Source organism: Phaenicophaeus curvirostris, chromosome 16 (assembly GCF_032191515.1).
Source record: "Phaenicophaeus curvirostris isolate KB17595 chromosome 16, BPBGC_Pcur_1.0, whole genome shotgun sequence".
Classification (NCBI taxonomy): domain Eukaryota; kingdom Metazoa; phylum Chordata; class Aves; order Cuculiformes; family Cuculidae; genus Phaenicophaeus; species Phaenicophaeus curvirostris.
Window position 1 is genome coordinate 8,487,956 of NC_091407.1, and position 27,301 is coordinate 8,515,256.

The 27,301-nt window shown below is 46.0% G+C and overlaps 1 protein-coding gene across 2 annotated transcripts in view; it reads left to right on the top strand.

The window, feature by feature from the left end:
* Positions 1-27,301, top strand: part of LMF1 (lipase maturation factor 1) — a 191,911-nt gene that overhangs the window by 12,776 nt on the left and 151,834 nt on the right. Inside the window, exon 3 of one of the 2 annotated variants that reach the window (XM_069869999.1) lies at positions 13,565-13,575. The exons of the other annotated variant lie outside the window; for it this stretch is intronic. Coding sequence (XP_069726100.1) covers positions 13,565-13,575 — 11 coding nt within the window. The remainder of the gene's footprint in view (positions 1-13,564; positions 13,576-27,301) is intronic. 2 annotated transcript variants of the gene reach the window in all.

Consider the following 27,301-nt stretch of genomic DNA (forward strand, 5'->3'; position numbering starts at 1 on the left):
TGTCAAGCTGCAAAGGTTTTGTAACATAAAGCTGAGCCTGCAGTGACTTACAAGGGTGAAGGTTTAAGCTTCTTGAAGGTGGTGGAGTCACCATCCAAAAAAGCATGAAGGCACAGCACTTGAGGTCATGGTTAGTAGGCATGGTGGGTTTGGGCTGACGCTTGGTCTTTTCCAACCTCAGTGATGCTGTTGTGCCTGCTGAATGTGTTGCTGGTTTGTCATGTTTTGAGTCTTTAAGGGAGAGATGAAGGGCAGGCGGTAGGAAAAGGAGCATTTTTCCATTGCTCCATCAAACCACCACCGATGTCCTGCAGACCACGTCCCAGTGAGACTTCCTGAAGGAGGGGAGAAATTCACAGCCAGGGGTTGGTCTCTGCAGCTCAGAAGACAATGAGCTGGCCAAGAGGAATGCAAATGGAGCCCACAGTTTGCCTTTTGTGGGTTCCATGGCTGAAAGGAATTGACTCTTGATATTTGAGATAAGACTGTGTTTTTCCTTCTTTGCTACTTCAGGTTTGGAGTTTCAAAGGTACTCCTGGTGAACAGCAATAACACTCCAAGAGAGTGGGTCAAGTTCTTCTAGGAAGGAGTGAGAGAGAAAAGGGAGTGGGCTAGGAGGCATTGCTTCAATTTCATCTCTTCTTAATTGTGACATTGAATATATTAAACAGGAAATTAGGTGGTTCTTGTAAAGGGGTGAGGGAAAAGAATCAAAGCAACCCAGCCATACAGTTCATTCAGGTGTGGTTAGGTTTTTCATTAGATCATCCGAAATGGGTCAGTGGGTGGTCAAATCTGTATTATGATTGTGCATACAGTGTGACATCCAGCTCCCAGAGAAGGGGATGCTGGGTGCTCACTGTCTGAGTAAACGTGGGGAAAAAGCAAAGGGAGAATTAACTAATTTCTTGCCATCCTGCAGGGAATTGTGATGGCACAAGGGATGAGCTGAGAGTACCTGAAGTCTCGTGAATTCTGCTGCTGATGTGGGTGGGTGGCAGCATCAACCTGGAAACTAAGTCTGGCTTTAAACCTCCTTCTTCACACTGCCTTGTAGGTGGGGTTAGATCTTCCGTTAACATTGTCTTACTCTCAAATATGGGCAGATTGAGAGGTTTTGAGGAGTTCTGATTGTTCTCATCTGCTGAAGACTACAGTGATCTCTTATAAAGAGGAAAAGGACAAGGATTTTGGGCATTCCTGGTCAGAGTTGTGAGGTAGCTTGGCACTGGGATGTCTGAAATGAGGAAGAAATTTGTCCTGTGGCCACATTGTTTGGCAGTTATTGTTTGATATCTCTTAGTGTTCCTCTGAAGCAGCAAGTGCGGACTCCTGCAAGTTGGCATTGCTGGGCTGGGCATGGACCTGTGGAATGACCTGATCCAGCAAAATCCTTTGCAGTAGTTGCCTGAGAAGCCAGTTCATGGAAGACACAGGGTGATAAGGACAAATAATGTTCTCTTCTTTAGCCCAGCGAGGAACAATTTATTCCTTTTATCGCCTTTTCTGTTTCTATTTTGAATGTTTCTATTTGTTTTGGGCTGGAGTCTCCAGATACTGGGCGCTGCTGAAGGACAGAGTCTTTCAACTGCTGTCCAGCTGGCTTGGGCTCAGAGTCAGAGGAAGCTTCAGAAGAGCAAACCATCTCCTTTGAAGGGCAGGGCGCGTTGCCTGCCTGCTCTGCTGCCACTGACCTCCACCTGTGAGCTGGGGAATCCGCTGTGTGCCTGGAGAGAGCTGAGCCTATGCTGGTCACAGGGCAAGGGACCAGCTAAAGGTCTCCGAGGGTATTATAACCCTCAGAAAGCTGGTTCTGGAGCAGGCTGATCTGAGCTGTTTGTGATGGATTTTGTGGAATAAGGATTACTTCAGCAATCTAACATCCTAAGAACTAGGGCCAGGATATTGGTTTGGCTCCCAAAACCTGACTTTACTGTTGGCTCTGCTGAAGTGCAGGTGAATGGTCAGAAATAAGATGCGTTTTGATGATTCTCAAAACCAGGCTGCCTTTCAGAGAACATGTTAATTTTGATATCTGTGAAATGGGGGGCTGAGTATGCCTTTGCCACGTTTGAAAGTGGAAGCTCTATTGCCCGAAGAGCTGTGGTGTTTGGGGTCTGCTCAGACTGAACCTCTTTGCGTTCCCTACGTCTTGGTGGCTAAAGGTGCCACACTTGCATCAACGTGCTGTCCTAAAATACTGGATTTTTTTTCCCCACTGTCGTTTTGACCTTTTCTCTTTGAAGCAGAGGAGACTGTAAAGAGTCTAAAAATCTGCCAGTGCAAAACAGTATTTAATATCTGACCCGCAGCCTGGGTGAAGTGCTTCATCATTATGTTAATTGCAACCTTCATTATCCTTGTAATTTCTGCAAGCCATGCCTAATTTCAGCTAAATGATAATAGTAAAAAGGGGTCCTGGTTTGAATATAATAGAACCGTAGAATGGTTTGGGTTGGAAGGGACCTTAAAGCCCATCCAGTTCCAACCCCGTGCCATGGGCAGAGATACCTTCCAACTGATCAGGGGGCTCCAAGCCCCATCCAACCTGGCCTAGAGCGGGATGGGGCAGCCACAACGTCTCTAGGCAACTTGTGCCAGAGCCTCACCACCCTCTGCTATTTAATGAAGCTATTTATTGCAACTAAAATTGTTTAAAAAGATTTTGTGGGATTCTTCATACTTGGGCATCACTTTTGCAGCCTGCAAGTCCTGCTTGTGTGGTTTCAGTCACTGGAGGAACAGACCAACTCCCTGGGTCCAGTATAAATGGCTTTTGCGTTTCTCCTCACGGGGTGGGAAACTTTCCACTGGATCAGGTTGCTCAAAGCCCCATCCAGCCTTGCCTTTCTCCCTGCTTCCTCCCTCCTGAATACTGATATAATGGATTGTCATACATTTAAGCAAGAATGGGAAAAGCTGCGCAAAAATACTTGTTGCAGGTGACCTCCTGAAACCTCCATTTGTGGTTTTATTCCCTCTGGTTTCTGCTAGGACATGTCTGCAGAGATGGACCGTCGGCAGCAGAGGTCCTTTGGCATGACAAGCTCTCTGGGAGAGGTATTCCAGCAGAAGTTAAATCATTTTTGTACCAGAATAACTAATGCACTTCTAAAGTGAATTTGTAATTCTGGACTAAAACCACTTTTATCCCGCAGTAAGGTGTCTCCAGAGAGCTGTTACATTTTCTTATATAAACAAACTTTTAAACTACTCTGCTACTGATCTTCTGTTTCTTCTTCTGTTGTTTCCCACTGAACCCTGGCATTTTCTAATGTCATTTGAAAACCTTTCCCTTCCCTTGGTTATTGTTCTGTTTCATTTTACAAAGCATATCATCTGCTGCTAGAGAGCGTTCAGAGGTCCAGTTTGTGAAATACTCGATATGCAAGTTAGAATTGTGGGTTTTTTAAATCCTATGGACTTTTTTTCTTTCATGACTGAGATTCTGGTAGAGTTACAGCAGCTCGGGGGAACAGGTTAAACAAGCCAATAAATGAAACGTTATAGCGTGAGGTGGCTACAGCGTTCTTTTCAGTGCATTCTTCCCTTGTGGAAAACGTTGGTGGAGCTACTGCTAACAGGTATTTCGGGTAAAATAAGACTAAGCAGCACACTTTTTTTGTTCTGCAAGGAATATGAGGCCACAGAGTGCTTCACTGCTGTGCAGCTGAGAGGTTGTTGGTGAGTACTATTTGGGCTTCACTAGTGTGCCCTTCGAAGCCCATGGGTCTGGGTCATTTCCAAGATGCTGCAACATCTTTCTAGAGCACAGAGGAGAGTACGTGCCCAATTCTGCCCTCAAATCATAGAATAGTTTGGGTTGGGAGGGACCTCAAAGCCCACTCAGTTCCACCCCCTGCCATGGGCAGGGACACCTCCCACTGGATCAGGGGCTCCAAGCCCCATCCAACCTGGCCTTGAACCCCTCCAGGGATGGGGCAGCCACCACTGCTCTGGGCAACCAGGGCCAGGGCCTCCCCACCCTCATCATGGAGAATTTCTTCCTAATGTCTAATCTAAACCTTCCCCGTTCCAATTTAAAGCCATTCCACCTCATCCTGTCACTATGGTCCTTGTAAATGCCTGTTGTTATTTCATATTTAGCTGATGGAACGTAATATTAAGCGCTTTTAACTTTAAGGACATGTTGGAGGGAGAGGGAATACTGCAGGTCATGAAAGCAGGTCTCCGAGGTATTTAATGTAATTGCAATTAAATTACCACCCTCAGATGTTCACTTGCAATAGAGAAAGAAGAAAGACTTGTATGTTGTGTGGGGGCTTTGTGGTTTGAATGTCTGATTAAAAACCACTTGACTTATGCAGGACCTTCATCACAGTGTTCTGTGTGTGAGTGGATGGGCTGGGGGGCTGAGGAGATGCTCAGGGCTGTTTTTTCGTTCTTCCAGAGGGCACTAAATGGACTTATTCCCCACTCTTATTCCTCTTATATTCTACGGCTTTGGGTTTTTAGTCTAAGGCACTTGGGTTTTTGTCTGGTGTCATCCCATGCAGCAAAGGTTAGGAACAGATCTCTTTCAAGTTTCTCATTCCGGCTTGTAAATCAGCCAGTGTGTGAGTTGTGGGCTGGTTTTGACAAAATCTCCTTCCCATTTTTAAGTGTACTCATTTGTGATCCTCTTACGACAAGGGCACAGCACTTAGGGAGATAATTGTTTTATGGCTAGAAGAGTCCTGGTCTGACATGCAAAATACAGACAGAAGCTCACAGGAGGCTTCTTCCAGCTGACCAGAGCCAGATCAAGGGCAAGTGAGTGTATCTGCACAGGTGTCTTTGAGCTAAAGCACATTTTATTCAGTAGTGTAGACTTTTTTGACTGCCTCTGAGTGAGAAAACACTTAAAGATCAGGAGCTGTGCAAGTCAGGAATAGGAACTTGCTTGTCCTGGGTTTCATCAGTATGTTTGGTTCACTTGGGAAGCTCTGAGACCTCATCGTGCAGGCAGCAATAGTTGTGTTGGGCTGTACTTAACGGTGTGACCTGGTAAGATCTTTCCATCAGTCTGTATCCTCCTTTATCTGCCTGTCATGAAGTAATACAAGCTTGTGTTGAGGGATTGTAAGACCTAATTGATACCAGCTTTGCAGATATTGATGTTTGAACTGCAAGCAAAAATTTATGTTGTGCCTGAATCCAGTGTACAGCTTTGTGTATTAAAAAGAAAAAGTTATCTGGCATTTTAGATTCACATCAACAAATATCACCCCAATGTGACTGCTAAATTTGAGTCATTTGGAGTTTGCCAGTGGCTTTGCAAACAACTCGCTTGCAAAGAACTCTTTTTGCAACCTGGCTTTGTTTTTCTAGCTCTCCAAAATATCCCAATGTCAACAACAAGAAAACTTAAAATGTCTCATTGCTTTATCTGACCTTGGCAATAAACCTCAGGAATTTCTTTGTTTCTGTCGCAGCCTCGCATCCCTTTTGCTCCAAATTCCCCTCCCTCTTTCCCCAGAAAGCAAAGATTATCTCTAGAAATGTAAACCAAAAGTTGAAGGATCTCAGGGGGTCATCCTTCCTGTCGAGGAAGCTGCTTTTTGGCACTTCCTCCTCGCACAGAAGAGAGGGAGCGTATCGGTTTCAAAGAATGCCGTGAGCAGTTGATATGACATATTAATGAAAACAACGATTAATACCATGTGACACTGTTGCCTTGCAGTACAACTGGGAACTAATGAGACTAACGAGAACCATATTTTGGTTTGAGAGATTAAAATTTAATCACGGCTGATGTCAGAAATGAATCATTTAGCGTGTTTTTTTTTTTTCGCCCCAGCGTGTGTCAGGTTTCTCCTCCTCGCCCTCAGAGAGAGGCCAAACCCTTGCCATCTCCTCGCTTGGCATTCCGTGAGGCTGGGAAGAAGGAGCCAGGATGCTGTGGCTGGAGGTCTCCATTGGTCCCCAAGGCCAGGGAATATGCGCTCTACAGGGTGAGGGTACTCGTCGTGGTTGAGGCAGTTGAGTTACATGCAGGTGGCAATGGGTTGTACACCTATGGGAAAGCTGAGGAGGGGCTCTTGATAAGGGAGTGCAGGGACAGGATGAGGGGAATGGTTTTGAGCTGAAAGAGGGGTGATTGAGATGAGAACTTAGTGAGAAATGCTTTGCTGTGAGGGTGAAGAGGCCCTGACCCAGGTTGCCCAGGGAAGTAGTGGCTGCCCCATCCCTGGAGGGGTTCAAGGCCAGGTTGGATGGGGCTTGGAGCCCCTGATCCAGTGGGAGGTATCTCGGCAGGGGTTGGAACTAGATGGGCTTTGGGGTCCCTTCCAACTCAAATGATTCTATGAATTTAGGCTGGGATTTTTAAAGGGGCAAGCAGGAGCAAAGAACACTGCTGCTGTAGAACGTCCAAGAGGGTTTGAGCATGCTCCTGCTCTCATCTCCTCCAAAAACCTGCACATTGGTCTGTGAGAGCGGGGTGGACTAAAAGACAGGCGAAGATAAACCTGATTAAGAAGCCAGGTCCAGCTATGATATGAATTTGAGGAGATCTGCATGAGCTCTCTCCATAAAAGAGGAGCTGCCAAGAGCCTTAAGAGCTCTCCAGGGATGCTTTGGCGGGGTCTCGGGCTGCACCAGGTCTGGCTGTTGCCTGCTTCCATGAATATGTTGCTGGAGGAAAACAACTGACTCACAGTGAGTCTAACTTGCCATTGAGACATGATGTGAAAACCAAGGGAAGTGGCTTTGGTGAAACCGTGTGCCAGGGTCTTGAGCAGCTGTAGTGTCACTGCTGAGGCTATTGATTTTGTAGCAAGTAGTGCCTCTAAGGTTAACGCCGTTTAAATAATGTGAACGCTTGTCGGAGCTTAAATAGTTTTAAAAAGAGGAAACTAAAGAGGAATCGAACTATTTTACATTGATTGGTTGCGTGTATTGTTTTGACATTGTAATTACTGGCTTCGCTTCACTTAATAATAGCACCTGTAGAAGATATTTTTTTTTAAATTTAAATCTGCTGTAAGATAGCCAGAGATCTATAAAAGTCAATTCACCATCTGTAGAAGGTGTTGTGTGTTTGTCTGCACTAGAAAATGTTATCGTGCTGAGGTATGTAAGTGTCTGCCTGTACCACAGGGTGCGCTGGGTGCTCCCTGTGAGCATCCCATTGCCAGTTCCTTCTGCCTCAACGTGTGCTCCGTCTGCTAAACGTGCGTTGTGGAATTGCCCTCCGAGTCCTGGTTCAGAGCCTTTGATCATGTTAATCCCTGTAATCGCTGCTGTCTAAATGGCAGGATTGTTGCCTGTATCCAGTGTTAAGAAAACATGGAAAAGCAGTGGTGTGTGTCTGCTGCTTCGCTTTGCAGAGAGCCGAACGAGATGACTTATCGTCGCGGAGCGTAATGCTTTGATAGCACAGCAAACGTCAGCTAAAGGCACGTAGCAGTATTCCTTCACCTCCTTCCTGCTTCCCCTGCCCCTAACTTGATTTCACGAGAAGACCATGTTAAAACATCATCGGCAACTGGAACGGGATGTGGGATAAAGCCATTGCGCGGGGAGCTGTGTGTTCTCCATGGACCATTAATAACACCCCACTGCTTCCTCTGCACAAGCTGTCTCTCGATTCCAACCAATTCTGGAGATCATGGCCGATGAGAAAATGAGAGCAAAGAAATTATCAGAGGATTATGTAGTTCGTGGTGGGGCTGCACAGGGTCTGATGCACCACAGGGCTTTGCCAGAGACTGAGACAAGTATTTTTTAATTGCTTATTATCTGGCACATCTAAATGCCAGCTGTATCCAGTATGTAGACTCGGGTATTGATTCCACAGCTGAAAGATTTAGGAAAAGAATGAATAATGTTTTTTCATGAGGTTTTTTGGCTGTAACTTGCCAAACAGCTTCATGCGCCCGGTCTGGTCCAGCACACGTTCATGTTGTTTAACTCATCTAACTTCTCAAACAGCTGTGGTTGGAAAGAATGTTAATGCAGGGATGGGTACAGCCGAAAAGCAGTCAGGGGTTAGGGCAGGGTCCAAGCTGTGGTGGGAGCTGTTTTTATGAACTTCCCAAAGGGTCTTAATCCAGAAATGGATCCCTGAGAACAGTGTTTGCTCCCAGCGATGCTGGCTTGTCACTGGAGTTGCTCCACAACTGGAGGCCTTTGCAGGGCTGAGGCGTGTTCCTGGAGTGATGTTCCAGGTCCTTCTGGGGGAGCAGCAGCTCTGTCTTGGAGAAGGAGCCCAGCGACTCAAAACCAAGCAAACTATCTGTGGGAAAGGGTCTGGGGTGGAAGGAGGTGGAAACTTTCATTAGAATAACTAGTGTCTTCATGAATGTAGTGTAGAAGTGGCTATTTCTACCAAAACCCAGAGCCTTGCTGCAGACTTCATTTGGCAGGGATTCACACTCCATCTGTGGAATGGTTGGTGGTGAGGGTCAGCCTTTGGGGAGAGATTAATTAATGCTGTTAAATCATTATTTTAATCTAGGAATAGAATTGCTGAAATGCGCTTTTCCTGGGATTTTACCTGTCAGTGTGCTGGCAGCAGAGATAGAACCTTCCTGCTGCTGGACCTGAAGAAGCAGGCTTGCAGCACTCATGCACGAATGTGCACCAAACACTGCAATGGAATGGACCTCCTGTTCTAGGGCTTGAATCTTGAATGTGTTCAAGCTGATGCTGATCCGTTTGTTTTCCATCTCCTCTTGCCATGCACATGCTTTTTGAGCTTGTTTCTGTCTAGGGAAGTGCAGCCATTTGGGCAGCCTGGGGCAGCTCCTGCTGGGCTCTGGTGGGGTGAAGGTGAATGCAGGAGCTGCTGCGGTTGCCTACCTGCTGCCAGCTCCCCCTCTCACCCTTCCTGCCTTGGACTCGCTGTCTGGCTTAGGGAGCAGCTCCGAGTAGGGTTCCCAAGCTGCCGTTTCAGCATCTGGTTTTGGCACTGAGGGATTTAACCAAAGCAAACTTTGCTTGAGTTTGGCAAATCCTGCAGTCGCATAAGCCAGGGCTTGTAATAATATTTTAGCTTTAGGAATGAGCACAGACAGAACAGTTGGTGAGGGCCAACGCTTAGTTGGGTAGTTCATGTTTGGTCTCCTAACCATGTCTGGTTCCCTGCCTTGCAAGGGAGGAATAAAGTGGTGCTTTGACAGCTCTCCCTCCACCTGGGAGCTCGGCTTGCTCAGCCTCAGAGAGAGCCGTGTGGCTGTGCCCAACAGCATCGCAGCTGCACAAGATGGGGGTGAGCGCCTGGTGTGGCTCCAGAAGAGTGGCCGTCCCTCTTCTCATCTGCTGGTTGGCTCCAGCTCTGCTCAGGTACCTCTCCAAGCTCTGAGGAGTAAACCTCATCCTCGAGCACTCTTGTTTTTGTTATCCCTGCTCCTTGTGTTTCTATGTGGATGTTGTAATTACAGAGCGCAGAATCCCAGTTTTTAGAGATCTGTGACCACAATAAAGTGAATCCAGAAACCAGACGAGTGGTTTCATTTACTGCCATTGTAGCTTATTTCCTCCCCCCCGTGACCGCTGTGCAATGCTAAAGGCTTGGCAGCAACTGAAACCAGCTGTCAAAAATGTTTCTTACCCCCTCACTTTTAAGTTAATGATGTTCTGAAATTAATGGTGTACCAAACTAACTCTGTCATTTCATTTTGGTGGACTCCTGGTCTCTTACAAGTGGCGTTTGCCAACTGACATCCTTGGTTTGAGGCGATGGGATGAGGAAGAAGGTCCCCAGGTGCCAGGAGCTGCACATACGGAATCACAGAATCATTTAGGTTGGAAAAGACCTTTGAGATCATAGAGTCCAACCATTAAAAAATGTACATATGTACATTGCGACTTTTTTTGTGCTGATGTGTTTACAGCTTTATTTTATTGGTATATTGTGGTTCACCAAACAAGATTTTAGGCACGTAAACCAGTAAATTTTAGGAGCACCGTGTGCAAGATGGCAGCTGATGAGGTTTTCCACCTCGCGGAGCTGGGGACATGTCAGCCAGCATCTCGTGTCTGGTTGTCCCGTTGTACTGGAAGTGGCTGCAGCCCCACGCTGGGTGGAGAGGAGGCCCAGGCCTTGGGGGCAAGGAAGAAAGTGGCCTGTTGTGAAAAAAACCTGAGGGAACTGTTTGATTAATTGAGAGAAAGGTAAACTGGGCAAGGAGACAAAGATTTTCAAGTGCGTGAAAGCAGGAGAGACAATGGCAGTTAGTGGTTATCTGCGTTGGGTGGATGGGACAAGAAGCTGTTGGTTTACATGGTGGAAAGGGAGCTGTAGGTTAGACATAAGGAAAAGCTTTTTTAATGAACATGTGGAGGATCTCAGGACTGGATACCCGGAGTCTCCATCGCTGCTTAGACGTCTGTCAGAGGTGATCCTCACACAGTCACACCTGCTTCCTCCTCTCCCTGGCTGGGTACCAGTGGGAAGATCACAGTGGTTAATATCACATTTCCATCCTTCAGGGATGGGAAGCTTCTATCTGGTTTCCATTGTGGAGAGATGCTGTGGAAACCTTGTTAGTGCAGATTTTGGAGCTCCATCCTGACTGATAATAGAAAACGTGACTGTTCTACCCAAATACCTTTCCCCCCATCTCAAGTAATACAGCCCAGAGAATAAAAGATGTTCATAATGGAGAGGAAAGTTGACATCTGGGTTCATTTTCTGTGGAGGATGCTCTCTGTGGAGAACAGTGAGAGAAGCTGTTAACACCAGCTGCAGATTAGGGATGCAGCAGGGAATTATCCTGGCTGTGGAAATTGGTTTAGTTGGAAGGGTCTTGTGGCATTGGACACTGCTGGGGTGTGAATTGTGGGGACGACTGTATTTTCTTGTCTTTTTTGATCATAAATACAGTTTATTTTCTTAGTAAGCATCAATAGTTGCAAAGAAAAGAGTTCCTGTCTGTATTCTGGTACTATTTCTTAATAGACTCTGTTTAGAATTTTGTCATGTTTTACAGCCTTATAAGAGACGTTGCCATCCCAGACAGCTCTTGCATTAAATAATCTCTGTAGCTATGGGGTAGGGGAGCAGAGAAGGAACATAAATTTGTTGGACAAATCTGGCTAATCCTGTTTTCCTTGAGCAAAGAGAAGGCATCATCCTGCATACTTTGCATGCAGAAAAGAAGGTGTTATACAGGAAAGGTGAAGGGTCTTATGCTCCTTATGAGGAGCAGCTGAGGGACCTGGGGGGTTTAGTCTGGAGAAGAGAAGGCTGAGGGGAGACCTCATTATTTGCTGCAGCTCCCTGAAAGGAGGTTGTGGTGAGGTGGGTGCTGAGCATTTCTCCCAAGTAACAAGGGATGGGATGAGAGGAAATGGCCTCAAGTTGTGCCAGGGGAGGTTTAGATTGGGTATCAGAAAAAAAAATTGTAGTTTACACTGTCTTGCTAGTAGTTTTTGCTTTCCAGGAATATACTTGAGCTAGAATTAATCAGCATGACAATGTGGTGAAAACAACTTAACCAAATATTTGATGATGTTTAGGATTTCCAGCTGATCCTTACAGTCTGAGGGTGACATGAAGTTTGCTCTAACGAAAAGTTATGCGTAATTACATTGTTTCTCCAACCAGAGAACTGAAATGACATCACATTTTAATTTGATTTAGAAAATCCAGACGGAATATCCTTTGAATTTGCAAAATGTCTGGGTTTGACAATGTACAGATCAAAAGTTCTGCTGTTGAAATTTACCAAAATACCCCAAACCCGCAAAATCAAATCCATGTTTTGACTCGTCATTATCTGTCAGGAATGTTTTGAATGCCAAGGCAGCGGTAGGAAGAAAAATTATATATTTTTTAATAAACACTTCTGTTTATTCTGTATAAACAAGGAAAAGGACTTTGAAAAGGGAAAATAGTAATTAGGTTTCAAACTATAACCTGAAGTCTGGAGAAATTTGGTACCTGCCTGATTGTACCTATAGGAAAGAAATAATCCCTGCAGGAAGCCCCACTGCTTTTCTGTGTTTGGAGGGGGCCTTTTGGTTTGGTTTCCTTGGCATTTGTATCACAGGCTTCTTCAGAGAAATAAATTCACAAGTGTTTGCCTGTCATCACATGACGAGGTCTGGAGCCGAGATTGATGTAATCAGCACCAGACACATGTCAGAAAACTTCATGTGGTTCAGAAGAATACAATATTTTATTAATTCCTCATTTTGTGTGTGTCTGTGTGTGTGTGTTTTAAATGAGCCTCGGGGGGTTCTTAACTTCTGCCAAGAAATAAGAATAATTCTTACAAGTTTATGTTCAACTGCACCACAACGGTGGTGGGCAATCGCGATGTTGGGTTGCCCTTAATGACAGATATCTTCATAAAGAGCCATTTTTATTAAGGAAGTTAAAACTTGTTGTGTGTTTTCAAGTTTTTCTTTTGTCTACATCCAGAGCCCTGGATGAAACTGTTAAATATGCAGTAAAATCTTTAGGTGGATGGATTAAAGAATTATTCCAACTGCATGTGTTTGAGTATAAAATTTGCACGTCTATGCAGGGTGTTTTCATAGAACCCTTTGGGTTGGAAGGGACTACAGGTACAAATAATAAAGCCTTGAGGTGGGACCAAAGCCATAATGGGAGTAAACACAAGGTGTCTGCTGAATTACAGCATCTTAAAACTTGGTAACCTTCAGGGTTTACTTTCAATTGGAACTGGTAATCGTAGAATAACCAGGTTGGAAGAGACCCAGCGGATCATCGAGCCAACCGTTCCTATCAAAATGTTCCTTGCAGAAATTCACTGTGGTGTGTAGCTAAGGCTAGAGGTGACTTCAATGAGAAGACCTGTTAAAAAAGCACATTAAATGATGCACCAGATTGTGGCAAAAATTGTCATGTAAATGATGCAATAAATGTGTATCGTTGTCTGAGACCCCGAGGGTCGCTGAGCATCTAGATGATCTTTAAGGTCCCTTCCAACCCAATCCATTCTATGATCTAGTGTAGAGCACTCAACAAGGAGGTGGCATAGACTTTTCTGAGTTCAAAGGCAAAAAACCACAACGAATAGTTCACCAGCGAGAAGTAACAACTTGCTTTTCACCAAGGGCTTCACCAGAGCAGAGGTTTGCGTTAAGCTTTGTGGTTTTGACAACTTCAGTTGTTGCCTTCTGCCTGGGAGGTGCTTAGCAGGCTTTGGAAACCACAAATGAATGACATTGCAGTGGAACTGGGTTAAGCTGCACTACTGACTAGATTGCTCGCTTGGAGGAGTTTCTCCAGACAGAGGGAAGGTGAGGAGCAGCACAATATCTGTTGTGATTCTGGTCAGCTGCATATACTGCTTCAGCATCTTCAAATGAAAGAAGGACGACCAAGCACCTGGAGCGCTAAATAACAACTTAATTTGCCTAGATATGAGGGAATTTACTCTCCTTGCTTTTCCAGGTAGCAGCAATTTACCGCTTAGTGCTGTGGAGTTGCATGTTCCATGGTTCCGGCGTGTTTCATACTCTAATAGAACTATGTTGAAACTCAAACTGTGGGAAGACTGAAATGAAAGTGATGTGAGACGTAGATTCCTGCAACCAGTCAACTGAGATTTTAATGTTTTTCCTTTTTCTTTATTTTGTTTTGCAGGTATTCCTTTGGTAAGTGAATAAAAATGAGAAAAGATCTGCAATTATAATTTATTGGTGCATATGTGGGTATGTAGCTTTTCTGTTACTCTGGCTTGCTTTATCTTGCTCTGTCAAGTGTTTAAATGAAGATTGTCTCCACTCTCTGCCTTTCACTGAGTTTTTTCCACCTGTATGTTCTTAAGGAAAGGAAAACTGGTGTAAATTCTGTAAATTGAGACTGAGGGAGACTTGATGGGAGGGTTGTGGGAGTACCAAACAGCATCATTTGGAGGTTGACGTTAAAGACAAATAGTTAAAGAAGCTGGAGGTGGACAGACAAAGTGCGGTCTGAGGGACATGCCCTGGGAGGGAGAGTGTACCTCCTGAATTCCAGCTCTTTTTCCACTGGTGATTTCTATGAATGTCCAGAACCTCTTACTTGTACCTGCTCTTTGCTGGTGTGTGGGGCAAATTTACTTCCCTGGCAATCTGGAAGGTTGGTTTGTTTTGCACAGATTGTTGTTTTTTCAGCATTAAATCTGGAGTCTAAACAGAAAGTTAAACTCCTGTTTGTCTCTGTGGAAGTATTAGGAAAACTGCTAGTGTACTCTGATTTTCTGGGAAGTGCCACCATGGCATAAGATCTTGAAGCAGCTTATTTGGCTGTGTCTTCTCATCCTTTCAGCCTGGTGTTCATGCTATTGGATGGGTGGGTGGAGAAGGATGCTTCATCGTTGTGTGGGTGAAAAGGCGATTTGTATTTCCAAGTTGTCACAAATAGAAATAGAACACAAGAGCAGCGCAGGAAGGACGTGGATCTGTTGGAGCATGTCCAGAGGAGGCCATGGAGATGATCTGGGAGGGCTGGAGCACCTTCTATACGGGGCCAGGCTGAGAGAGTTGGGGTTGTTCAGCCTGGAGAAGAGAAAGCTCCAAGGACACCTTAGAGCAGCTTCCAGTACTGAAAGAAGCTCCTGGAAAGCTGGGGAGGAGCTTTTTTACAAGACCCTGCAGCGACAGGATGAGGCGAATGGCTTTAAATTGGAAGGGGGAAGATTTAGATTGGACATTAGGAAGAAAAATTCTTCATGATGAGTGTGGTGAAGCACTGGCCCAGGTTGCCCAGAGCAGTGGTGGCTGCTCCATCCTTGGAGGTGTTCAAGGCCAGGTTGGATGGGGCTTGGAGCAACTGGATCCAGTGGGAGGCGGCGTCCCTGCCCGTGACAGAGGGTGGTAACTTTCAGGGAATTGCATCTGTCTCCTTGTTTACGAGTGATCGTTTTAATCAGCTGTAAGTGAACATGCTATTTTACTGTGCATGGGATCATTGAGACGAGGCTTCACCAAGTGGAGAAGCAGAGGAGTATGGAGAATTGATTCTGCTCCTGGTGCTTCTGGTAATACCACACACAAAATGAATCCAGACTTTTGTTGGGTTAGTGAGGACACCCATCTTAGTTTAATAACTCTTAGTTTAATAACTCAAGTTAGTCATTTTCTGTATGTGTTTTCCACTCTCAGTGATGGTTGTAAAAAAAAAAAAAAATGCTTTTTGCAAGTGGTGGTTTATCTTCTTTGGCCTTTCTTTATGTCCCAACTGGATAGCCACCCTGTGAGGATCACTGAAGTCCTTTGTACACAGTAGGGTCTCTCCCTTCCTTGTTTTTGGCTTGAGGGCTACTTCTGAATAAGATGAATGAGATGTAAATTTTGAGTTACTTTTGTTAGAATACAGGAAAACCACAATATTTTTGTTATAATATAGCTGAAACAACAATATTGTCATCCATTGCTGGAGAAGTACATTAAATATTGCTGAGCTCTGGAAGCCTTGTTCTTTGGTAGCATCTACTTCAAAGCAAGATCTTAACAATTCCTGGAGAGATCTGTGTAAATGCTGACTGTTTCCTGTTTCCCTCCAGGAAATGTGCCTTTTTTGATACATCTTAGGATAGATTTTGGTACCCTCTATTAAAACTGCAGGCTGTCCCTATGAATTTTAAAGAACTCCAGAGTCTGGAAATAACAACAAGCTGTTAGGCCAAACGGGATCAACTGGAATTGCCACAGGTTTTGCTCTTTGCTCTTATTCCTGTCAGGTAACGGTTATTAAAACCACTCCTCACTTCAGGGAATGAACTGTGAAACAGCCGGGCAAGAGCTTTCCCGGCACAGAGCACCGGCCGTGGTGGACTTTTTATCTTTGAAAGGTGATGAGGTGCTCGGGAATGCAAATCCTGGAGCGGCGTCACCATGGGCTCTGAAGTTAGCTGAGCTGTAATAACTTCTTGGCTTTATTTATTGTTATTTGGGTGTAGATTTGGCTTTAGCTGTAGCAAGACGTGTTCCAGTGGTTTTACCCCAAGTTCCTCCCCGTGGATAGTCATGGCTTGGGCACGTGAGCTCAGGTTAGCAGGTGGGACCCCCAGCTTGATGGCCCTGTGTTGTCCCTGGGTTTGGCAGTGTAGCACTCGGGTTGTTGCATGTGGACTCTACGTGGTTGGGGCTGCTCATTGGCTGGAGTACGGTGGAGTGCTGTGGTCTTGCCCTTCTGCTAGGAGTCTTGAGGATGGGTGGTTGGGTGGATGGGATGCTGTCAGGAGAGCGCACCTGCAGGGCTAGCGGCCAGGTGAGCTTTCCTGGCAACATCATCCTCAGCCTAAATCTCCTCCTTCAGCTTTGCTGAACCGAGGGCTTTCCTCCTTGGCTTTCTCTGTCCAAGCCCCTCCTAGGTGCCTTGGTGACCTGTATGCACCACCACGATCCGTCTGGCCTCGCTCAGCACCCTTGGTCCTGGCTCAGCTCTGAGAATGGCAGGTCTCCTTTTCTCTGGAGGCTGCACCTGTGGTGCTGGGACTAGAAAGAACCATTGTTATTTTAGCCTCCTTTAAAATTAAGGACACCTTTTTCTCCTGGTTTAGAACAAGACCAAAACTGCTTGACACCCCCAAGGATCCTTCCCCCCAGCCAGTGGAACTCTGATTTAATGGAGTGATTTATCATCTCTGATCTAACAGAGAGTTTGAAAAAGATGATGCTCTTTTGCAGCCTTCCTTGTCCTCTTTCTTCTGCCTTATTCTTGCATTAAGGAGCCTCAGATATTCAGAAGACAGTTTTGATAGCCCCAAGTCTGTCCTGAGGTATTGGTTAAATGAGGTCACTGTGGGGAGCTAAGCAGAGAAACTGCAAAGATTGTGAGTGGTAATGGGCGCCACGACTCTCTGTAGAGGAAAAATCCAGGTGTGGTGTGGGAAAATGACACAACTGTCCAGGGAGAGTCTGACTCCGCATCGTCCCCTCCCTGGCTGTTGGATACCTCTCGGAGAACCAGTCTGGGTCTCAGAGCACACAGAAAAGACAGAAGCGTATCTGTTCACCTTTTGGCTATCGAAGGGATCATTAAATAGAAAGGATTGAGAAACAGCTGATCTTATTTGACTCTTGATGCACAAAAGTGTCATCTTTGGAGCCAAAGCAAATGTTTCCTTGGGGATCGTTCCAGAGAGCCTTCATCCTGCGCTCTTTGGAGACCAACTGTATGGCTGGAATTAGAAGCATATTTTCAAAGTGAGAGCTTTTTTTTTTCTTCTTACAGTAAACTTCCTTGTTAATTTGGTATGGGGAGAAGAAAAGCACTGAAGGTTGAATTAAACTTGTATTTTCCATTATCTGTAAACATGGGATAAGCAAATAATTTAGTTTGTACCCATGCCTGCCCTGAGATTATATATGGCATCTGTTATCTCAGAATTTAAGATGAAGTGTGTTTTGATTAGGAATAGAATAAAAAGTTGAGAGCCGAGTATACGTAATTCTCCATTACTTGTTAAATCCTCGCTCTTTACTTCAATGCAAATTGTTCCAAGGAGGATTTTCTTTTAAAAGGTCTTCAGGGATCTTGAATTTTAGATGTGCATTGACATAAAATTAAATGTTAGAGTGCACAGCTGGGGTTCTGGCTTTTGCTGTATAAGATTGAGATGTTTCTTCTTTCTGAGTACACGTTTCCAAGGAAGGGGTGAAGTTTTCATAGTGGTTGCACTGTACCGGTGAGCAGTGCTGTGGTTGTGGAAGAAAATGAGAGTAAGTTGAGATGGCTGAGCCAGAACATTGCTGAAAACAGAACATTGCATGTCCAAAGCTGAGTTTAAAAGTGTTCTGAGATGGGGATGAACCATCAGTCCCTGCAGACCCATTGGCAGTGTCCACATGGTGGGTGGAAGGTGTCCAAGTGAAAGAGAAGTGGAGGTTTGCGTTTTGCGTGGTAGCACCTCCGTATCATCGTAGCACCCACTGGCACTTGTTCCTCGGGCGGCTCGCTGGACAGACGGCGTGTGGGAGAGACGCTGGCAGCAGGACGCGGAGGACGGGTTGGCCTGTGTTATTCTAGAGGAACTTTGTCCTGTTCGCAGCAGGAGACCGGGGAGCTGCGGCGAGAGCGTTCCAGCAAGCCCCTGGGAATCACTGCAGGGCTGAACACCCAGATGGCCATAGGCTGCTATTTATTCATCCACCCCCCCCATGCCGAGATGGAAGGGACGGGGCTGCTTACTGACTGTTCCTGGCTAATATTGTGATCTGCTGTTCCTATTTCTGGTGTAAGAGTGGGAAACTTTTCTCTCTGTCTTATTAAATCTATTTTTCAAGCTGTCACTTAACCAGGTCTAGTGACAGAGTCGGATGTTTATGTGGCCCTGGACACTTGAACTCTGGTGTTTTCAATCACAACAGCACCTTTTGCCAGACGTTGTGAATTAAATACTCCTCCTGACCTTTTACCCTCGCCGCTCTTAAATTCATGCTTTAAAAACAGCTTAATGAGGGGTTTACTGGCCCAATTGGAAGTTTTTATTAAAACCTATTAGTGTGCTAGAGTAGCCTGCCTGAAGGAAACGATTAGCCCAAAGCAACTAAACTCGGAGCTGGCCCCTCGCCACACCAGGTTTGCACTAAACTGTTTCCAGACCCACGTTAACCCTAACACCACAGCTTGCATGGTATTCATATCCTCTGCTTTAATTTATAGCTTGTATGATTCTCTCCCCAGCCTTTCTCCATGTTCGCAAAAGCATTTTGTTTTAATGTAATTAGAACTGCGTTAGAGGGCAACGTGCCTTTGTTCAGCCCTGACTTGTTTGAGAACCTTAATTAACTGGAAGTGTTCCCCCAAAGTCCTCTGCTGATGGTGCGCAGGGAAGGAGCAGCACAACACAGGGGACTTGCTCCAACAGAGGTGTCCCTGCCCATGGCAGGGGGCGGGATTGGGTGGGCTTTGAATTCCCTTCCAACCCAAACCATTCTATGATTCTGTGATTTTAAGTGACAGAAGTTTGAGTTCTGGGATGCATTTTGAGCATCGTAGATTGATTTTTTCCATAAACAAAGCAAAACCCAAAAGCAACCACTCCCTCTCTACCCCCTGCATTTCCAAAGTGTCACCTCCTGTCTTTATTTTTACCAGCGTATGGATTCAGCAACCTTTGGAGGTGCCTTTTAAAAAGAATGTTTAAGTAAAAATCTGCCATTAAAGTTATTACTGTAAAGTAGTGCCTTTGATTACGGTAATTATGCAAATGATTTTAAGGGATAAAATACTTCTTAACAAGCCTGATGTAAATGATGGTGCTGGAATGAAGGCAGAACTTCTTCAAACAAGATCTTTCCAGGCAAGGAATTTTCTTTCAGCCGTTTGCCATGTTGCCTGGATGCTGACCTGTGTAACCGATGACCGGCCTGCGGATGTGATTTTATTTTCTCTTAATACAAGAATGTAAGTGGGTGGAATGGGAACGCTGGTCTTGCAGAAACTGGGAAACCCTTTCCCTAAGCAAATTGTTTCTGCACAGCTCTTGTGACTGACTTTTGTCCTAGCCTTAATAAAAAGGAAACAAACAAAAATGCCTTTTACAGGCAGTGATTTTTCTCCGGAATAGGCGACTTGGGCTGGGTGAGCTCTCCTTGATTAAGGCTCTGGCCATAACGCATTGGGGAAGTTAAATGAAATTAAATTTCTTCCAATATTAGTTTTAAAGCAGAGAAGTTGAGTCCTTGTTTCCATAGTTTGGAAAAACATTAAGCACAATTTGAATGCGAGTTTATATTGTTGGTGTGGCCAAGAGACTTCTCTCCTATTTCAGTCTGCGGTGCTTAAACCAAGCTTTCGGCTCCTGGTGCAGCAGAAATGCGGTGCTGCATGGCATCAGTTATCAGAAAGTTTACTCTTTCAGTTGAAATTATGCCTAAAAAGTGTCAGTGGGCAGTCAGTGCTCAGATTTCAGACTAGGTTGAGGATTTTCTCCCCGTACTATAGATTTGTTCCTGTTGGCCCTCCTGCTGCTGGGATATAACGGCAGAAAGGATAAAAGCCTCTATAAAGGAAAGTTGGAGGGAGCTCTTGATCAGGGAATGGAGGAATAGGATGAGAGGAAATGGTTTTAAGCTGAAAGAGAGGAGATTGTGATGAGATTTTAGGGAGAAATGTTTTCCTGTGAGGATGTGGAGGCCCTAGCCCAGGTTGCCCAGAGCAGAGGTGGCTGCCCCATCCCTTGAGGGGTTCAAGGCCAGGTTGGATGGGGCTTAGAGCCCCTGATCCAGTGGGAGGTGTCCCTGCCCATGGCAGGGGTGGGACTGGGTTATTTTTAAGGTTCCTTCTAACACAAACCATTCTATGGTTCTATGAAAGTCGTTACAGGGAGTTCTATGTAGAGCAGAACGGCAGGAATGTGGAATATGGGTATGGGATGTGAGCACCGTTTGTGTTCTGTGATGGTAGCTGGTTTGCTTCATCCCTTTGAAATCTCACCATTAAAGTTATGGTGGGAATGCAAAATGAGTGTGTGTGTTTTCAGTGATGATGCTCTAGTCTGCCTGAAAAACTGTATTGTGGGGAGAAAGCTGCAGGAATTAAAGATATAATAGCAAAAAAAGAAAGCGATCTTGAAGGTCTAGTAGCACAGATGTCACGTAGGGGACTTGGGATGCAGGAGGTTTTGGTTTTGCCAGCAGCGGCAACAGGCAGCCCTGTTGTTTGGTCGGTGCTGGGTTCGCACGCAACAGCCGCGTCTCTGGCAAACTCTCGGATGCTCTCACACAGCCGAGTTTGGCTGGAGCAGGTGTAGGAATTTGCAATTATAATCGTAGCTTCTGGTTTTGCAAATCTGTGTGCAAATAGCAAGGGTATTGTATTCAAAGCTTCACAACCACAGCGTCTTCTCCTGAAATGCATGCTCCCCTTTTGGGTGCCTTTTCTTCTCTATAAGGAAAGGATATAACATGTTTACTGTAGTGGTGTTAATGTCTGCTTGGATTTTTATCCTTTTAACGAGATTCTAACAAGAGAGGATTTGTAGATGTGGCTATTTATTTTAAATCTGGGCATCTTTGATAGAAGGAGGACAATGCAATTCAGTTGGAGGTGTTCAAGGCCAGCTTGGATGAGGACTTGGAGCATCCTGATCCAATGGGAGGTGTCCCTGCCCATGGCAGGGGGGTTGGAACTGGTTGAGCTTTGAGGTCACTTCCAAACCAACCCATTCCGTGGGTCTACGATAAAAGCGTAATATGCCTGAGAAGTGGGAGGTAAATAGTAAAGCTTTTTCTGATTTTTAGTGAGAAGGACAAGTTGGGGAGAATCCAGTGAAAACAATGGCTTAGCTCCACAGCAGCGTTGGCTTCAGCAGGCTGACACTTCTCAGCAAGGTGCAATTTGAACGCATTGTGATACCGCCAGGTTTTTGATGGAAGGAGGATGGGAGATGGGCAGAGTTGTCTTCAAGGCATGTTTCGATCAAAAGTTCAAGTCAGGCACGGGAGAAGAAGTTTTATTTTTATATTTCTAGTTTTCTGAAGTTAAATAAACCTTGATGTGCAGAACAACCCCTGGATAATCATAATAAACTGAAGGACATGCAGAGAGCTGCTGGCATTTTTATTTTTCGTTAACCGCACTGTCATTTCCAACATGCATCTGATTTATCTATGTCTGGTTAACCGTTCAAGTGCCCTTTTTCTGACCTGATATATATCACACAAAGGTTTTATGGCAGTAATTTATAGATGATGATTACAGCTCTGAATGTAAAGTTTCGGAGCATCATTCTTCCTGGAGATGGTGGGTCACATTGGGTGTTCCTGAGGTATGTGGTCAAGTTACAGATTAAAGGGTTGAGTGAGGATCTCTGGGCAGCAAAAGGAAGTTGTGTGTGAAGGTTGGTGAGAGTATGGGCCCTTTTTAAGGAATGCAGCTCTATCAGGATATTCTTCATCCATACTTTATTCTGGATTTGATCTGGAGTGTGGAAGTTTGAGTGGAAATGCTTTCCATCAGGACTGTGTGATGAGCAGAGATGCACTGAGGCTGGGATCAGGTTACATGGTCTAGATCTTTTATCTTTTTTAGTCAGTCATGGGATTAAAAAGCTGTTTGTCTGGAGATTCAGGAGCAGAACTGCACTATGGCCTGAGGGTCCAGCACAGAGTCCCACTCAGAGGTGGAGAGAGAAGTAAGAGCATTGCAATGGAAGTGCCATTTTGAAAGAAGGAAGAGGACTTTACTCCTGCTGCCCACTTATTTAGTAAGTTAGTTAGTCCTGCCCAGTTAGTATCTGGTACGAACTTCTTTTGTCTATGTATTGCCCACCTGAGAGAGTTAGGGTGGGTCAGCCTGGAGAAGGCTGCAGGGAGACCTTAGAGGGTCTTTCCAGTACTGAAAGGGGCTCCAGGAAAGCTGGGGAGGGGCATTTTACAAGGATATGGAGTGATAGGATGAGAGGGAATGGCTGTAAACTGGAGGGGGAAGATTTAGAGTAGACATTAGGAAGAAATTCTTCGTGATGAGGGTGGTGAAGCAATGGCCCAGGTTGCCCAGGGAAGTGGTGGCTGCCCTATCCCTGGAGGTGTTCAAGGCCAAGCTGGATGGGGCTTGGAGCCCCGTGATGCAGTGAGAGTTGTCCCTGCGGATAGCAGGGATGTGCAACTGGATGATCTTTAAGGTCCCTTCCGATCCAACCCGTTCTATGCATTAAAAACAAGTGTTAATCTGTTGACTTGATCAGTAAAACAAAGACCTGGATTCAGGACACGCAGCCCAGCATGCTCACATCTTTTCTTATTGTCTCCTTTTCCTTGCTGAGAGGAGGAGGAGTGGCGGTAGGGCTTTTTCCCTTCTTTTAACTCTTCTTTTTAAGAGTATTTATTTGACTGTTCAGTGCTACTGAGACTGAAAAGGTCAGTGTATTTCTGCTGGCAGGGTCCCTTTCTGAGGCCTGGGTGTTTCTTCACAAGTCTGTATTTTGAAGTTTATTGCATTCACTCTACATATAAGAAGGGCTGGTGGTGGATAATGGAGTGAGAGCCATAGGTCAAGTTTGATCTTCCTTTGAATGTTGGACACCTTGATCTCTGTGGAGCAAGGAACAAGCAGTCACTCTTCACTGTCTGCAGAAATTAATGCAAAAGTCAGTGACCACATGAATGGGTTTCTTCTTAAAGTTCTTTGTACAAAAACATTGTTTCCTTGAAATGGAATTTCTTGTGGGGATGCACTGGTTTGAGGAGATTTCTGGATCAGAAAAATTTTTTTTGAGTTGCACTTATAACAAAAAAATGCTTGCTTTGGTTTGTTTGTGCATGTGAAAAAATCATAGAATTACGGAATGGTTTCGGTCAGAAGGGACCTCAAAGCCCATCCAGTTCCACCCCCTGCCATGGGGCAGGGACACCTCCCACTGGATCAGGGTCTCTAGGCTCCATCCAACCTGGCCTTGAACCCCTCCAGGGATGGGGCAGCCACCACTGCTCTGGGCAACCTGGGCCAGGGCCTCCCCATCCTCATAAGAAAACATTTCTCCCCCTTATCCTATCCCTGCCCTCACTGATCAAGAGCCATCCCCCCAGCTTTCCTGGAGCCCCTTTCGGTAGTGGAAGCTGCTCTAAGATCTCACACCTCCAAGCAGAATTAAGATCAAGTCTGTACGTTATTAACAACCAGAAATACTGCATTTCCTTGCCTCTCCCCAGGTCTGAGTGTTGGCAAGGGGCTGCTTTATGTGAAGAAAATGATTAATGACTTAGCATCGTTTAAACCCTGTATCTCTGTAGACTTACTGCATTGTTGAGCATCATCTGAACTTCAGGTTTTGGTTGAAATCATTCCAAGACCAAATGTGCAAAATTTGAAACAAAACAGAGGGTGTGCAGAGAAAAGTGTGTGGTTGGACTGTGTTGAGTGGTGTCTCGGAGATAACCGCCTCCAGAGCTCCAACCCTGGACCTGCCACTTTCCTTACTATCCCCAATGCATCATTTTTGCCTGCAAGGAATTCACTGCAGCAGCCGGGAGTTGAAATATCTTGCGTTTAAAATCGTGCTGTCTTTTGCACAGAAGTCAGAGCTGGTGCTTTTGCTTCCTGCTGAGCCTTGTGTGCTGCAGCACCGTGCCGAGCGGGGTGCCCTCATTTCTGACATACCACGCGGGCACCGAATGTTTTGGTTTTACGTCATCAGGTTTGGGTGAAGGAGAACACTGCCCTGACCGCCTCCTCATTGCATTCACCAAGTTTCCTTAAACTCTTAAAAAATTTGATTCATTTATTTATTTTTAGTCTAGCGAAATAATTTTCTCATGAGTTTCTTTTCCGTTTCTAAACCGGGCAAAACCGCAGTGTTAAGCCATCGTCTTCCCAGTCATATATAGGAAGCAAGCGCGAGCCAAGGTACATATTTTATGTTAGTCAAAAGAGATAAGCGTCAGGATTTCAAAGTAAATTCCACCCTGTGATTTCCAGCGCTGAAGTCTCTGCTGTACCTCGGCTCTTGTGCCTGGATTCGGAACAGTTGGCATTTTTATTGTGAATCTCTTGTATTTTCATCTTTTTTTTTTTGGGAGGAGCCTACATGCGTGCCAAAGTTGTTCATCCAAGTCATAATCCGTGTAGGAATACCCTTGAGTGGCAGGAAAAGTGCAGGTAGCAAAGCTGGAGGGAGTGCTGGCCCATAAGTGGCAGACGTACGGAGCAGGAGGGGAAGAGGAAGGCAAACGATGCTGTGCTTTATCGTCTTGGAAAGAACCGAAGTGTCTTCTGACCTTCTGAGCAGAGGCCTCACGCGTGAAGTAGGGAACCATCACCAAGGGTCCATACCTGTCTTTGGAGGGGGCTAACTGTGGTATCGGCAGGGGGGGAGATGAGCCTGGGGCCGTGATCCCACTTGCCTGCATCTTCCATGTCCTGTTCCCCTTGACATCAGAGTTAAGAGTTTCCCCATGGTGCTTCCAGACCTTAATGTAAAGCTGCTACGTAAGAGCGAGAGATTGCTCCTCGGTTAGGGCACAGTGCCTAAAATAACAGTGGTTTAGTAGTGGGATTTTGATTTCTATCCTATGCTTTCAGGCTATTAGGTGATTAAACCACCATTAAAACTGGACTAAACACCTCTGGGTTTTAGTGGAGCAGGTAGCTGAGAGGCGGAGGTTTATGAGGTTACTTCTTGATTTGCTATTTATTATGAACACTTATCCGGGAGGAGATGCGGGGTGATTTTTTGTTTTGTTTCAACGTTTGTCTGAGCCACGCTGGGCTGTGTCTAACTCTGCAACTAACCTCGAGCTCTGCTGGAAGACCTGCGGGATGGAGCCCTTCGCTTCTGCAAAGAGGATGGACAAGGAATCCCGAGTGAGTAAAGGAGGTTTTGGAGAGGAGGGAGCTGGCCTCTTCTCCCAAGTGACAGGGGACAAGACGAGAGGGAATGGCCTCAAGCTCCCCCAGGGGAAGTTTAGGCTGAATATTAGGAAAAAAATTTTCACAGAAAGGGTCATTGGGCACTGGTTGAGTCACCTTCCCTGGAGGTGTTTAAGGGACGGGTGGACGAGGTGCTGAGGGATGTGGTTTAGTGATTGATAGGAATGGTTGGACTCGAGGATCTGGTGGGTCTCTTCCAACCTGGTGATTCTACGGTTCTATGAGTGGCTGGCTCTGATTTTAGTCTCTCCACGAGGATTGCTCAACCTCCCCAGAGCTGGCTTAGGGCTGGCCAGCTCGCTGTGTGTGCAGGCTGGGCTCTGCCCTGCCCACCCAAGCCCATGCTGGGGTGGCGTTCAGGGACGGCTGGGAAACAGCAAAGTCAGGAATAGGTCCTGCAGCTCCAGCCTGGGCTGCTCTCACTCCTTCCATGGGTGTGGACTATTTTCCTCGGCAAAGTTGGGGCTGGGGCTGCCGCAGGGTGACTGGAGATCTGCCTGGGAGCTGAGCAGTGGCGCTGGGGGGAAAAGTCATCCAAAAATAGAGTGGTGCTTTTGTGTGGGAGAGGTGAAAGGAGAAAGCAGAGATGAGCCCAGTGTGCTGAGCTGCAGGCTGTGGTGCTCAGGGGGGTGGGCAATGCTCAGCCCCCCTCTCCAGGACCTGGGGAGGGACGGAGAACAGGGCTGTCACCTTTGCTCCCCGATGGCTCTGTCAGGAGAAGGATTTGTGCCAGGATTAGGGAACCAGTGCCACTGTCAGAGCATCTCCGTGCTGGGACAACTCCTTCTTAGGTGAATTACCAAAAGCTGCTTACAAAAAAGAAGGGGATGGGGAATAAACAGGCTATGCAATAAATAAGCAATGAGCAATCTGGGCATGGGGAGGAGGCGTCAGGAAGGCTCCTCTGGGGGAAAGGAGCAGTGGGGAAAGGTGAAGGATGAGGGGTAGGAACTAATGGGGAAATCATTCTTGTCCCTTGGTTGGGAGTGCTGAGGTAATGCTGTTATTTCTGACCACAGAGCTGGAGCGTGTGGCCAAGCTCAGTTCCCCCGTGTGATGGTTCTGCTCGCGCTCGCAGCTGCAGGAGGAAGCTGGGAATGCCGAGCTGCGGGACAGCCGCTTGTCATCGCCTTTTGTCACTGGGGCAAATGCTGCTGGGATTCTTATTTTTGGTTTTAAATGCAGTTTGGTAAAATAGAAGGGCCAAATTCCAGCAGTTGGATCTACCAGGCTGCTCCGCATGGAGACACCGGAATGTTCCTGGAGGGATGGGGAAAGGTAGCAGGGGGCAAAGAGATGGTGGAGAATTCTAGGAGAGGATAACACAGAGCTCTTCCCACTTGTTCTACCCTTTCCTAAGCTTTATTTTGCTACTTTTTGTCCTTGCTGTTTGACTGATGAATATCTTGTATTCTCATTTATGTATTTTACTTCGTAATACGATGTTTTCTGGCACATTTAGCTTTTAAAGCAGCTGAGCCTGGCAATGAATGGCTAAGGAGAGGAGGAGAATTCTGTAAGATCAAGGTTCCTTACTTTAGGTTAAACACTTCAAAACTGAGCTTCAGCAAATGCAGCTCTAGGAATTGGTGTTTACATGGAAAAGTGTGTGCCTTTATCCGGAGGGTTCAGCATGAGGATCACCCTGCACCCGTTGGGAATTGCCCAGGCTGTGCTGGTGCTGAGCAGCCCCAAATACTGACAACTGAGCCAGGGCTTGGAGTGGCCACAGGGTCCTGAGGCTGCCCAGCTCTGCCCGGGGCAGGCGCTGGCACCGAGCAGCATCGCTCCGAGCTGATTTCCACACTCACGTGTCTCTGGGCATGGTGCAGAGATCTTTGTCCTAAAAGGCTCCAGGATTTACAGCTGCAGTCGTTGTTGAGCCCTTGGGAAGGCAGTTGGAGGGCTTTCAGCATTACGAGCTTCTTGCCTGTGGCCTTGATGCTGGGTGAGGTTCAATCTGAAGTGTCCTTGGGGCTCTCAAACTTAGCCAAATACAGGAGTGAACCGGAGCTCAGGGCA